The following is a 15,255-nucleotide window of genomic DNA, read 5'->3' as shown; positions in this document are numbered from 1 at the left end:
TATCATCTTAACCATTTTTAATGGACAGTTCAGTAGTGTTAAGTACATTCACATTGCTGTGTAACCGATCTCCAGAATTCTCTTCATCTTATAAAAATGAGACTCTAGGCTGGGTGCTGTGGCACACGCCTGTAATCTCAGCAACTCAAGAGGCTGAGGCAGGAGGATAGTGAGTTCGAGACCAGTTGGGCAGCTTAGTGAGACCCTGTCTTAGAAAATGAAAAGGGATAAAGATGTCACTCAGTAGTAGGGTGCTCCTGGGTTCAATCCCCAATACCAAAAACAAAAACAAAGCAAAAATGAAGCTCTACACCCATTCTTCTCTCGCCTCAACCTCTGGCAACCATGGCTCTACTTTCCCATCTGACTACTCTGGGTTCTTCATGGAAGTGGAATCATATATCATTTGTCTTTTTGTCACTGGCTTATTTTATTTATCACACTGTCCTCAAAGTTCATCCATAGGTCAGAATTGCCTTCCTTTTAAAGCCAACCTGTACCACATTTTGTTTGTCCATTCACCTGTTGATGGACACTGGATTGCTTCCGTCCTCTGGCTGTCACAAATAAAGCTGCTATGAACATAGGCGTGCAAATATCTCTTTGAGACCCTAGTTTCGGTAGCTTGTGTTTTTAAAAATAGAATCTCATGCTTGTTCCTGATGCTAAAAAAAAAAAAAAAAAATAGATGAAAGAATGGGCCTGGAAGAATTCACACACCTTCATGTTTTTTATCATTTGGAAAAAATTAGGGATGCAATGTTATCTTAGTTTGTTTTCTGCTGCTATAACAGAATACCACAGACTGGGTGATTTATGAAGAAAAATGGTAGGTACATTATGGCAATGGTGCATGCTTATAATCCCAGTGACAGAGGAGGCTGAGGCAGGAAGATTGCAAGTTGGAGGCCAGGCTCAGCAACTTAACAAGACCCTGTCTCAAAATTAAAAATAAAAAGGGCTGGATTTGCAACTCAGTGGCGGAGATTTGTAACTCAGTGGTGGAGCACTCCTGGGTTCAACCCTTGGACTACAAAAGAAATGAGGGAGGGAGGGAAGGAGAGAAGGAAGGGAATTTGTTTCACATGTTCTGGAGGCTAGGAAATCCAAGATCAAGGTGTCAGCATCTGGAGAGGGCCTCCTTGCTGTCACGACATGGCGGAGGGCGTCACATGGTGAGCTGAGGAAGTGCACAGGCTTAAGTCTCTTTTCCTCTTATTATAAAGCCACTAATCCCATCAGGGGCCCCACCCTCCCAGTTTCATCAGACCCAAATTACCTCTCAAAGACACCACTTCCAAATACCATCAACATTTGAAATTTGGGGGATGAGTTTCCAAAATATGAACTTTGGAGGACACATTCAAACCATTGCAAGTGCTAATGTGCCCGAGAAGTGTGTGTAACTTCTGAGCACCATCACTCCTCAGGGGCTTCTGATGCAGTTCTCTGGCAAGCAACACGGAAGTGCTTAGAGAATCACCATTAAATAAACAGGCAGCCATGCATCAATGACTGAGACTGTGGTCCAGGGCAGAACTGGCAGTTACACCAAGTATTACTAAAAGCCACCATTCCAGTCTCCTCTCACACACAGTCCCACACTCTTCCCCGGCCAAGAAGGCACATGGCTCAAGGGGAGAGTCTGTAATGTCCAGCCACAATCTGTTCCACCACTGTGTGCCCTTCTCACTGGCAAAGATCTGTAACATCTGTGATCCTGTTTCTAAGTCAGATCAGGGGCAGGGGCTACAGGGTTGCTGAAATAATTTCATGAATAAGTTGATCAAAGAAATGATCTGTGAATGTATCTTGGAGAAGAGGGAGACAGCCAGCTTTGTGGACAGATAGGATTCCTCCCCTGCCAAAAACAGCCTCTCTTTTATGCCCTACATTGTCTGCAAGCATGTAAAAGCTATATTCTCCATCATTTGGCATTCAAATAGCTAAGTCGGCTGCACTCTCAGCTCAAAGATGATTGGGGAACTGAAGTGTTAGCATTCTACCCTCCTGCCAGGAGGAAAGGGAATCTGGTTCAGGGACCAAAGCAAAGCGTATTCATCTCATCTTTCAAGACCCCGAGACGGAGTCCTCCACAGCCCCCCAGACACAGGGTCCTCCAGCATTAAAGAGCTGCAGAAATCAAATGCACATCCGTCACAGGAGAAATAGCAGGGAAGTGGGGCAAAGGTGACAGATTCTGAAGAGTGAATGCACACCTTTGTGCTCTTGCCTTCTTAAAATTCATCCTCTCACCTGCCAGCCTTGAGAATTGCCTATTTACATAACTAGCTGCCTAAAATGGAATATTGGATAATGGTACATGGCGGCTCACTCAATTTGAGCCCATCCCCGGGATATGAGAGTGATCCAGAAGCCCTCCAACAGCATGGAGTGCGGCGTGCTGGCCTGAAGCCATGCCTCCGTGTGGTGTGATCCTGTCAGCTCTCCGGAGCTAAGCAGATGTCAGGTCGATAGGCCGGGTAGGAGACTAGCGAATAGAGGGGAGGGGACCTGATTCAGCTGTGGCACACTGTCTGCAGGGGACAGACAGTGTCTCTTCCTGGGCTTCACAGCGGATGCCTTGTTCTGCCCAAGGTGCTATGTCAGAGACCCACACATAGGACCTGAGAAAGGGGAGCATCACAGGATCCATGGGGACAAGCCAGCACGGGAGGTAATCAGTCAGCTCTGATGCTATCCTGGGCACTGTGCCAGCCTCACACCCCCTGTTGGTCCTTTCCACAGCACAAATCTCTCTCCCATCAAAACTGGAATCATGCTGCTCGCTTATAGGAGGAGTATAAATAAGTGATAAGGAAGTGTTCTGATAATGATAAGCGGCTATAGCTCTTCAGCAGACCAGATGTATCAAAGAAGGCAATTGTGTATGTTTGTTCATTTATTTTTCAGCGTTCCGGTTCCTGTAGTCAGTTTAGAGAAAATTCCTAACCTAGTGAAGGCAGATGGTGCCAATGTCAAAATGAACTCTACAACCACTACTGCAGTCACCTCCTCCTCCACCTCCTCCTCTGCCGTCTCCACCCCTCCTTTAATTAAGCCCATCTTGATGTCCAAGTCAGTGCCACCTTCACCAGAGAAAATCCTAAATGGCAAAGGAATTCTGTCAGCCACAATAGACAAGAAACACCAAAATGGCACCAAAAACAGCAACAAGCCTTACCGGAGACTTTCAGGTATGTGTCAGCGTCATTAGAGTCTGGCTCATGATAAGACTGCAGTTGAGTCCCATCTGTAACCAAGGGGTGTTCTTATAATTAAGCAGCTCTGTTTTATTTTAAGGGAGACATGGAGCTATCTGCAAACAGGACCTCCACCTAAAAGTGCAAGGAGAACAGCTTCTTATTCCTGGGGCAAAGTCCCTTTGCTTGGTTAATTGCTTAGCAGGAGTTACCCAAGCCACCCAGGAGGCAAGATGCTCTGCACTAACCGACAGTCTATGGACTCGGAAAGTCTCGTTAGCAGGTGGCTCTGTGCAGCCATATCGTGCTGACAGTTTGAAGGTCCCCTGGCTCCCATAAAAGCTTCACCGCTGTGAAGTCGGACAGTCTGCAGGGATATTTCACAGTGGCTCCAGGCATGCTGGGACAGTCACATCAGGAAGAGTGCTACACAGAGAGCTACACCACTGTCCTTTGGCCTTGTGGGTTTCCAGGTTGATTCTGCAGCTGGGACTTTTGCAAATGCCCTTTCCCCATAAGCATGTTGGAGTTTCCAGTCGGGAGTACGCAGGCTGGCACAGCAGATGGGCCGTTGGGAGGTCTCTCTTGGGCCTACTCCTCAGTTGTTCAAGCAGACACATGGCCACTCTTTGTGGCCTGCTACAGGCCCCATGTGGATGATGTTTGCTTTGGATCTGTTGTAGAACTAAGTCGGGCAGTTCTGCTCTTTCTAAATGACCAGGAAAAGCTATAAACTTTATAATTTCTCCATACACCATCAGCTCTATCTAATGGTAGCCAGAAAAAAATAAAAATACAGTGAAAGCATCCCTTGAGAGAGAAACCTTCTTCTGGTTGTGAGCAAGGTTTGGTTCTTTTTCGTTTTTGTTTGCTTATTTGCTTTGGTACCAGGAATTGAACCCAGGGGAACTTAACCACTGAGCCATATCCCCAGCCCTTTTTTATATTTTATTTAGAGACAGGGTCTCACTAAGTTGCTTAGGGCCTTGCTAAGTTGCTGAGGCTGGCTTTGAACTAGTGATCCTCCTGCCTCAGCCTCCTGAGCAGCTGGGATTACAGGCCTGTGCCACCATGCCCAGCTGTGAGCAAGCCAAAGACATGTGGGTAACTTTTATTTTCTACTTTATGTTTATCTGTATTTCTGGTTTTTCTATCTTACATTTGAAACTCTTTAAAAAATGAAATATTACAAATACCTCAGGCCCACAGCATTCAAATGGAAATAGGTGCCCTGCACCCGTCTTCATGTCCTAGTCACCCACTATCAGGGGAAAGGTAGAGTCTGGTGCTCTGAGAGCACTGTGAGGCCTTGCTCTGTGACTGAGCCCCAACTTCCATTCTCTCCCTGAATGGAAAATGCGGCCTCAGTCTGCAGAGGTGGGTGGCAACATCACCTGGGGGGTATGGGGATGGGGATAGGCACAGTGTCCAAAGGCCGAGGGTCCCTTGTTGCAGCAGAAGCACGATCTTGATTTGCAGCCTGTATCACAATCTGAGCTTGTCTGGGGCTTTCCTGAGGTTTGTTGTTTTTGCACTTGGTTGGTTTTCTTGTCTCACTGGGTCTTTTGCTTCTTTCTACCTCGCTCTCACATTTGGCATCCAGTTCCATCCCCAGCCAATAACCCACTCGGCTCTAGGCCAGCATGAGGTGCTGGAGTGGGTCTGGGCATTGGCCGGACTCTGACAGACCCGGGGAAAGACCTGCACAGTGAAGCCTGGGACCTGGCACCCAGGCACTTGCTGCCTGCTGGGCAGAGGGCTCCAAGGAAACCAGTGTCTCCAGGCCTAGCAGTTTTCTCTTCTTAAAATGAAGACTTTAAAAAAGGAAGACAAAAGCACAAAGCGGAGAGGGAGGTGCTTGGATAGCCTTGGGTCTGAGAATGGTTTCATGCCCACAGAGTTACTGTTGCAACCTCCTCCTAACCCCCAAACTTCTTTGAAAATAGAACACATTCATGCATTAGGTTCTGAGTTTGCTCTACCAATGGCGGTTTTCAACTAGGTAACCTTTCTGGAATTTGAAGCCATTCAAGGCCTTCCTCCCGCCAGCAGCAATACTGCCACACATGCCCAGAGAACTGTGGACTTCCTCTCTGCATGACTTGGGTATTCACTGGGTACCTTCCAGAAATAGCACAGACCATCCTAAAACCTAAAGGGTCCTTGAAAGATTGCCTCATGTCCCCACATTTTCCAGGGGTGGAAAATATTTTTGTTATCCCAGAAGGGAGGAAGGATCCCTGATGGGCATAAAAAGAAACTGATTCCTTAGAAGTAACCTCTACACAGTCAGATGGAGGACCTGGGGAAAGCCCGGCCTCCCCACACAGTGGCCCTTCCTCCCTTACTCTCCTGGGCCAGGGCTAGGGACAGAGCACAGGTTCACCCACGCAAAGGCACACACCCAAACTTTTCCCTGTCCCTGCCTGTATCTAGAATGTTCCTGAATCAGGTAAATGATTTTGCTGGTCTGGTCTGGAAAGCCTCTGCTGAGTGCCGTGTGAAGTGTGAGAAAGGCAGGTCACACTGACACGTCAAGGAACAATCTCCCACTTAAATGGCTCAACTAGCAGGAAGGCAGGGGTGGAGGCTGAGGTGTATGGACTCCTGCAGCAGCCCAGGAAGAAGAGACCCTTGGGTCTCAGGTGGCTCTCCCTGCGCCTGCTGCAGCCACTATGCCCAAAGTGCCAACGACCTGTGGGACCGTTTCAAATAAAATAAAGTGTTGCAAGCAGCACAGCTCCTTTCCTTCTGGTGCCTTCTCCCACCCTATTCCCTGTGCCCTGTGCTGGGCTTGGAAACTCTGGGTTCAGAGGGGAGCGCCATTTTCCCCTAAGCGGGTCTTGAGGCATTTTAGCAGCCGGTTGGAAAAAGAAAAAGAAAAAACAGATTGCCTGACAATGTCTCACTTGTTGGTGCAAATGTGCATTTTTTTAAAACTGTAGTCTTAATGCCAAATCCTATTTAGTCTCCTTTTTTCTTATATTTTTTGTTTGTTTCTTAAACCAGAGAGAGAATTTGACCCAAATAAACACTGTGGAGTATTGGATCCCGAGACAAAGAAACCTTGCACAAGATCCCTCACCTGCAAGGTATTTCTCTTTCCATAAAAAATACTTCCTGCTCTCGCTGGGGCCTTTGTCGAAATGTTTGCATGCCACTCTCTGCACACGGCAGGGTGTGGAACCTCGACATGACCTCCAGCTGTTCTTTGTAAGGGAAATGCTTTCTTCTCGTCCATGGTAGCAGAGTGCCTGCCTCAAGCTGGCTGGCTTTTTAAGGAGAGAAAAAAAAAAAAAAAAAAAAAAAAAATCTAGGCTTCCCCTGTTACTTGGGAGGCCAGACAGTAAATTGTATTTATAGGCACTCACAGGCGGTTCTAAAGCCTGCTACGTTTTAATGTATGCAGGAACGGCGGCGGCGGCGTCGGCAGCGCCCTGAAAGGCAGCCCTGAAGGGGAGGATGAGATGCCGCGCCCCTGATCCAGCCACACGGGGTGGCCAGGGGAACAGCGGACGCAAGGCAGCCGCCATTGGGTAGCCCAAAGCCCCACATTTCCTCCTGAACTGCTAGTGCTTCTTGGGATCGAGGCTATGGCCCGCTCTGCTTGGTGGCTCGGTTTGTCTGGGCCGACTGGAGCCTCCCACCTGCACCTGGATTAACCGCATTCCCTCGCGGTTGCCTTTCATCAGAGAGGTTTTCCTGGGTTCTGCGCTGAAGCTCATCATCTCAGGCCATGTTTTTGGAGGAAGCTTCGGCTTCTTAGCACCAGGAGTGTAGGGCATGGTTGCGTCCGTGTGGTCTCTGCCTCTTCCCAGCCACAGAGCAGGAGCTGTTGCCTTGAAGTTGACTTTTCAAGCACCTCTAAATTCCCATGATTGCTATTTCTGAAATGCAGGGCCTGGGGAAGCAGGTTTATGTGCTGATCAAAGAGGCTGTGCTTCTCATCTCTCTTCTCCTTAGACACACTCGCTAAGCCATCGGAGGGCAGTCCCGGGCCGGAAAAAGCAATTTGACCTCCTCCTGGCGGAACACAAAGCCAAGTCCCGGGAGAAAGAAGTTAAAGAGCACCTCCTGACTTCCACAAGGGAAATACTTCCAAACCAACCTGGGCCGGTGCAGGACTCTCTGCTGGGATCTTCAGGGAGCTCTGGGCCAGAACCAAAAGTTGCATCCCCTGCAAAATCCAGGCCACCTAACTCTGTACTTCCCAGGTAAGTCCTGCATTGGTGATAGAAGACCTGAGTCCTTAGTCAAGGCATTTTACCTGGCTGGGTGTTCAGTGTGTGGTCTGATCGTGCATCAGATGGAAATTATAATAGCACCTCATAAGGTGCTTCTAAGTTTAAAGGAGATCATGTGCATAAGGGGCTCAGCCCAGTGCCTGCCACATAGTGTTCAACAGATTTTACTGCTGTCATTATCATCATCTTTGTCATATGCAGTGGCAGTCTTCCTAGCAAACCTTTTATCAGACAATAAGTGTTTTTACAGAGCAAGAAATAAAAACCTGGACTGGTAACATGCCAAGAAAGCTACTCTTCTGAGCCACCTGTTTGGGGTTTTATTTGGTTGTCCTGAACAGAAAACTAAAACCCAAGTAGATTAAAACAATTTAAAATCTACAAATGTCTGTTTTGATGGGCAGTGGACCAACTTCCAGGTAATGGAGCAAGGAAATATAATATTTATTTTAAAATATTATCATCAAATACTATTCATAAGCAAGGTACCAGGTTAGTTTCTCTCAGGCAGGGATATAGAGAAAAATGAAACTAGACTCTGCTTTTCAAAAATTTAGAGTTTAGGAAATGAGATGAAACTCAAATATCCATACTTTGCATAAAAAGGAGACATTAATAATACTCAATGAGAAGTAGAGATAATGACATTATCTGATGGTTTTTTTCATGCATGCAATGTGTCTCGGAGAGTAATTGTCCAATCAGCAAGTAGGCTTTAAGAGAACATCATTAGAAAGGAAGGGCAGGGAGTTGATTTTTAAAGCAGAAATAAATCTTTGGTGGCAGTTGATCCTGACTCCCAGCTTCTCACCCTCTCTTGCTTTGCACTTTGGTACAATTCTGACAGCAGAATCCCTCTGTCATTATGGCCATGCTCAGCTTCAGGCATTCAGGAGGGGCCAGGCAGGTGGAATTGCCACCCCTGTACATGTCCATCGTCACCGCCCCTGTTGTGTCATTGCCATCCCTCACTGTGCAAGATCATTTTATAATTACTTCTCACTGTAATGCCGGGTATTAGTTAAGGATATTACCCTTGTTTTAGAGTTGAAGAAACAACCCGTTCCAAACTTCTAGAAAGGTCTCTATATACAGTAATTCCCCATTATCTAAGACCCAGTGGTTATTTGACTACAGATAGTATCTAACCCTATCTATTCTGTTTTTTCCAATACATACACACCTATGATAAAATTTAACTTATAAATTAGTAACTAATAGTAAAATAAAATAAAATAATAGAACAATTATAACACATACTATAATAGAATTGCCAGCATTGCTACTCTTGCACTATGGGGCCCTGATTAAATAAAATAAGGGTTATTTGAACACAAACTCTGCTATACTGTAGTAGTTGATCTGACAACCAAAACAGCTGCTAACTGACTAATGGGCGGGTAGTGTATACTGCATGGATACACTGGACAGATGAATCATGCTCCAGGTGAAACAGAACAGGACAGTATAATATTCCATCACACTACTCATAATCATGTATAATTTAAAACTTATAATTTGCTTATTTCTAGAACTTCTCATTTAACAGTTTTGAATATCAGTTGACCATAGGTAACTGAAACTACTGATAAGTCAGGGGACTCTGTTTAGGAACTTTCAAATTCTCCGTGCCCATTGAACATTTTCATTCAAATACAACTTTCTATGGTACCCAATATAGAAACTGGCTTGCCTCAACCTGAAGACAGTTAGTCCTCATCTCATTATACACGTGGCCAGAACCACTGTCCCCAGCCCTCCAAGGGATCAACTCAGATTCCCCAAGGACTCTAGGGAACCCAGTTTGAAATCCTTTTATTAAACATTTCTCCATTGATTTTCAGCTGATGGAGGTACTTCTCCCAGCAGTGGTGCCTGGGTTAAAGAAGAAAAAAGGGAGTGGCTCTTAAAAAATAAGCAGGCAGTGGAGCCTTAAGGATCTTCTTTGTTCTGTTCCTTTTTGCACTTACTTTATGTTGCAATCTTGTGCAATCAGAGATTGAAAAAGCATGATCAGAGATTAATGTAGTAATCACACTAAACTTACAAAGATGTTTATTTACTGATATTAATGATACATATACAACAGATATTTCAGGCTGGGTATGTGACTCAGGAATAGAGCACTTGCCTAGAAGCATGTGCAAGGTCCTAGGTTTGATCCCCAGCACCACATAGGGAAAAAAAGAAGAAGAAACATATTTCATCTACACTATCTATAATTGGCAAAAAGAAAGAAAACTATCACATATGAATGGACTCATTGTAATCCTTTCCAGTTATGAATTCCCTTTATAGGAAATGCTAATGTGTGTCAATTTATTTCTTACCTATCTTTTTAATAACGTTGAAAATATTTTAGTTCTCATATTCTTGAATTGCATCCCATTCTTGTCAGGGATTGCTAAAAAAGGAACTTGGGTCTAGAATTAGAAAAGTGTGAGTTAGATAACAAGGGTTGGAACAGAATTCGAAGTGAAAATCTCACCTCCGTGCTTGGTAACTATATAAACTTGGACATGATTCTTAGCCTCTCTAGCCTCAGATTGCTCATCTGTAAAATGGAGCTAATAAGAGTTAAGTGAGTCCAGCACAGTGGCGCATGCCTATAATTCCAGCAGCTCAGGAGACTGAGGCAGGAGGATTGTGAATTCAAAGCTAGACTCAGCAACTTAGTGAGGCACTTAGCAACACAACAAGACCCTGTTTCTAAATAAAATATAAAAAAAGACTGAGGATGTGGCCCAGTGGCTGAGCACCCCTGGGTTCAAACCTCAGTACGAAAAAAAAAAAAAAAGAATCAAGTGAAAAGGTAGGAAACATGTAATATGTATTCAACTGGTAGCTCTAAGTGGTAGTAGTATTCCCAGAGGAAGCAATGGGAGTAAATGAAGGCCTTGGTGCTACCTGATTTTATATGCCTGTCTTCTGGGCCTCTGCCTCCAAACTTAAGGCCCTTGAATAACACTTAGTCCATCTGTGATGCTGTAACAAAATACCTAGTTCTGGGAATGTATAAGGGAAAAAGGTTTATTTGACTTCTGATTCTGGTTGAGTGGAAAATGGAAACAGCCTGGCACTGGCTTCTGGTGAGGGACCCTTAGCTGCATTATATATGGCAGAGAAGCAGAAAGTGAAAATTCCATACCCAGAAGCAACATGTGTGAGCAAAGAAGCAAGAGAGCAGGGAGAAGACAGACTCACTCTTCTAACAACGCATCCTAAAGGAACTAACCCACCCTGAGAGACCCAACACACTCCAGGAGACCAGCACTCAACCCTTCAGGCCCATGCCCCCACGATCTCTTAGGCCCTACCTTTTAAAGGTTCCATCCCCTCAACAGCACTTCCCTGGGAGCTAAGCTTCCAGCATATGAACCTTTGGAAGATAATCGTCATCAGAACTGTAGCACACAAACACATGCTCTGTTTCTTTGTCCCCAACTCTAAGAAAACAAACATTGCTTGCCCTGAAGAGCCCAAGGATGAGAGATGACTAGCCCAGCCAAACTCACCAGAGATCTGTTAGAAAGAAAGAGTAGGGCAGAGGGTCAAGCTGGGCTCTGACCAGCCAGGCTGTAACCCCAGGAGGAAGGAAGAAGAGTCGGCTGGGGAAGCCTGCAACACCATCTGGGCCCACCCCCACGCCCCGGCTTGTGGATGCTCACATATCCCATCTAAAGTGTAAAATGACAAAGCCTCATGAGTCTTAGACTCACCGGGGGAATGTGGAGAGTGGCAGACGGCCCCAGGTCCCTGAGTAAGGGCAGGGATGCACCTGGAGTGGAAGGACTCAGTTCTTTAGGACTGTGTTCTTGCCACACGGCTGCAAGCCTTTCTCTCCTTGACGTAGGTCTGCCTATGCCTCAGTCTGGGGCACGTCGCAATCAAGCAGACAGGCACAGCAAATCTCATTTCTTAGTAGTCTTGCCACTGATTTCTTCATCTGAGAAAGGCAGTGTGTAGCCAGCTGGGATGAGGAGATGTATGTGACGTGACTGGAAAGGACACAGTTAAGGTAACTGCCTTCCACTCTCTGCCCCAGAACCCTGGGACAGATGGATGCTACACTTCCTCAAAGTGGTGGGGCAAGACTGTCCATCCACCTTCACAGACTTTGTGTGTAGACTTGACTGGTAGGTGGAGAGGGGCCAGGTGATGCAGTGTCGAGGAAGCAAGGGCAGCTGGCAAGTCACAACCTCCAGCGACTTTGTCAACACTTTCTTGTGATTAGCAGCCCCAATCCCCATCACTTCCTGCCCATGCCTGTGTTTTCTGAGACAGCTGGTTCCAGCAAACTCCCTCCTTCTGGGTTCCATCCTGGGTTCAGCAATCTTAGAGGAAGGTCCTGAAAGCATCTACATCTCCAGGAGGCTCCCCACATCCTGAGGGAAGCAGCCTAAAAGGAACCCAGGCAGAGTGCCTTCTTCTTTTCTGCAGTGTGCATACCATCCCTCTCCTCTCCCCTCTCTCTCTCTCTCTCTCTCTCTCTCTCTCACTTTCTCACTCTCCACTCAGTGTCCATTCTGCACAAGAACACCTGGCTCAGAAATCTCTTCTGCTCATCTCCTTCCCTCTTTTATCTGGCAACTGGAGCTTACTCGTGTTCCCACCTTATTCTCCTTAATTAGATTTCACTTTTTAACCAAAGTAATATAGGTACATAGTTCAGAAATCCAGTGGTACTGACTTAGAAGGAAAAGCAGTGGTTCCTGCCAACCTGGAGTAGCTCTCCACTCTGTTAGAACGTGTTTCCTGGGTCCTGCTGTACTCCTCTTTCTTAGTTTGCTCCTTGATTTTGATGGAGTTGCTCCTATAGTATCTTTCTCTGAAGAGATGCACAGATCAGTTTTTAGAATCTTAATACACCTGAGAAAGTTTTTGTTCCCCCTACACACTTATTGATGATCTGCCTAATAACTTGATTGAAAATCATTTCCCCGCAGAAATTTCAAGACACTTTTCCATTGGCTTCTAGCATAAAAGTTTTATCATGAAGTCCAATATCACTCTGATTCCCATTTCTTTGCATATGACCACTTTTAATCTCTGAAGTCCAGGGCTCTTGAAGTGCTCAGTGGTCAGTTTTTTGTTTTTTGATTTTTATTTTTTTGTTCCAGGGATTGAACTCAGGGGTGCTTAACCACTGAGCCACATCCCTAGTCTTTTCTTGTGTTTTATTTTGACACGAGGTCACATTAAGTTGCTTAGAGCCACACTAAGTTGCTTAGGGCCTCGCTAAGTTACTGAGGCTAGCTTTGAATTTGTGATCCTCTGCCTCAACTGCCCATGTCACTGGGATTACAGGTGTGCACCACTGTGCCCAACTCAGGGGTCACTCTTGATATAGTTCTTTTTTCATTCATTGTACTCACTCAGTAGATCCCTTCAGTCTGGAAGTCACTGTCCTGTTCTCTCTGGGGTGTTTTCTTATGTTGCATCTTGGATACCTTTCTCTGCACTATTGTATTTATTCTTGATTTCTTGACCTCTTCTTAGTTGCATATTGGACCTTTTGCTCTGATTTTTTAATTCACTTCCCTTTTTAAATGCCTTATTCTACTTTCTAAAAGTTTTTTTTCTTTACCTTCAAAATTGTATATTCAATAATGAATTTATGATACATTTAAAATTTTTTATCATCCAGTTCTTTTTAATCTGATTGTTCCTTAGGATATTTCGCAAGATACTGTCAATTCTCGGAAGCCATTCTTTGGTTGTTGTTGCTAAGGCAGCGCTCCGCCACTGAGCTGCACCTCCAGCCTGGTAATACCATCAGGATATCTTTGAAGACAGGTTTTCGGTTTTTCCTCTTTCCCTCATTGCCTTTGCTTCCTCTCGATTTGCTCCACTTGTGTGTTTGCACATTTGACATTCTACCGGTCAGTCTCCTATTGGGCTGGTCCAGGAAGTTTGGGCGATCCCTGACTATTCATATTTAGAAGAGGCTGATGGAAATCTGTATGTGGGACTATCAACCAAAAGATCATCTGGTCAGCAACCAGCCCTTTGTTTGAGGGCTCACAGCAGCAAGATCTAAGCCTCTTCTCCGGGACACTTGGTTTCTCAAGTGGGAAGCCCTGCCTGGCAAGGTGCCTGGAGATAGGTCCCCTGGCGCCCTGACTAAGGACAGCCCACAGCCCCGTGCCTCGATGCTGCCCTTGGACGAGCCTGGTGGCCCCATGTCTAGAGGCTCTCTAGTTCCTTTTTCTCTGGAAAACCTTTGTTTTCTTTTAGAAAGTTGACTAAAGCCAGGCGCAGTTACGCACACTTCTAATCCCAGCGGCTTGGGAGGCTGAGGCAGGAGGATCACGAGTTCAGAACCAGCCTTAGCAATTTAGCGAGGAGCTAAGCAACTCAGTGAGACCCTGTCTCTAAATAAAATACAAAAAAAGGGCTGGGGATGTGGCTCAGTGTTGGAGTGCCCCTGAGTTCAATCCTGGGCACCAGAAAAAAAAGAAAAAAGAAAAGAGAGTTGACAGAGATGGGGAGGAGGTGTCCTAGCCGGAGCAGGCATCGGGTGGTGTGCCGTAGTAGAGACGACCTGCATGTTGGTCCAGCTGCCATGAACTCTGTCAGCTCTGCACCTGTTTAGGTCCTGATCAAGTCCAGATCACTTTTCCCTATGTATCTCTCTCTCTTTTTGAAAAAAAAAAAAAAATCCTTACATAATTAGAGTAGTTTCAGGTTCACAGCAAGACTGACCTGAAAGTAACAGATTTCCCATATACCTGCTCCCCCACACATGCACAGCCTGTCCAGTGATCGACATCTTCCCCCAAAGCCTGTGTCTCTTTTTAAAAGTATGAAGTCTTTCCAAAAGCCCCCACCCAAAAAAAATAAATGTTATTTTATTTCTTGTGCCCTTTTCTGAACCAATCATTAGTAAGCAAGGTTAGAGAGATTGCTATTGGTTTAGTGCTAAATGGATGTTGGGACATCATCACCATAACTACCACAGTGTCCCTGCTGGTCTCTTTATTCTTTAGGGCTAATACCTTTTTATCCCTTTGCTGTCATTTTAGTTGGCTTTGGGGGACCAGGAAATAAATGTGTGCAATATTTCTGCCCTGATTAACACTTCCATGTTTCACTGTATGCAAGATATGGAAGAAACCTAAGTGTCTGCTGATGAATGAAAATATAAAGAAGTGTGGGTACATATAGCACAATGGAATATTATTCAGCCATAAAAAAAGGAACTCTGACATTTTCAATAACATAGATGAACCTTGAAGGTATTATGCTAAGTGAAATAGAGGAAGACAAATACCATATGATTCCACTTACCTGTGGAATCTAAAAAAAAAAAAAAAAAACTCATAGAAACAGAGTATAATGCTAGTTTCCAGAGGCTGAGGGATGGGGGGATGTGTAGATGCTGGGCAACTTTCAGTTATAAGATGAATGAGTTCTGGGAAACCTAGTAACTATAGTTAATAATAGTATGTTATATACTTAATATTTGCTAAGAAAGTAGATCTTGAGTGTTCTCACCATGAGGGAAGAAATGGAACCAGACACAGTAGCACACACCTGTAATCCAGCTCCTCAGAAGGCTGAGATTGTAAATTTGAGGCCAGCCTGGGCAATGTAGGGATAATCGATCTTAAAATTAAAAAGCACCCCTGAGTGCAATCCCCATACCATGCACACCCACACATACACAGGGCCGGAGTTGCAGCTCAGCAGTAGAGCCTAGCATGCACAAAGCCCTGGGTTTAATCCTCCGTACCAAGGGAAAAAATGGTAATTACAGGAAGGGATATGTTAACTAAATTGATTAGAGTAACCATTTCACAAGATAT

At 45.2% G+C, this 15,255-nt stretch overlaps 1 protein-coding gene across 8 annotated transcripts in view; it reads left to right on the top strand.

Moving 5' to 3' along the window:
- The window catches only part of Atxn7l1 (ataxin 7 like 1), a 235,841-nt gene that overhangs the window by 200,279 nt on the left and 20,307 nt on the right, over positions 1–15,255 (top strand). For all 8 annotated transcript variants that reach the window (XR_007109992.1, XR_007109993.1, XM_047562903.1 and 5 more), the window contains 3 exons: positions 2,914–3,197; positions 6,213–6,295; positions 7,167–7,417. Coding sequence is in view for 6 of the 8 variants with exons in the window: in XM_047562903.1 (XP_047418859.1) it covers positions 2,914–3,197; positions 6,213–6,295; positions 7,167–7,417 (618 nt within the window). In the remaining 2 variants the exon portion in view is untranslated. The remainder of the gene's footprint in view (positions 1–2,913; positions 3,198–6,212; positions 6,296–7,166; positions 7,418–15,255) is intronic.

Source organism: Sciurus carolinensis, chromosome 8 (genome assembly GCF_902686445.1).
Source record: "Sciurus carolinensis chromosome 8, mSciCar1.2, whole genome shotgun sequence".
NCBI classification, from domain to species: domain Eukaryota; kingdom Metazoa; phylum Chordata; class Mammalia; order Rodentia; family Sciuridae; genus Sciurus; species Sciurus carolinensis.
The sequence above is the reverse complement of the archived record's forward strand: the minus strand, read 5'-3'. Positions and strand labels throughout refer to the sequence as shown.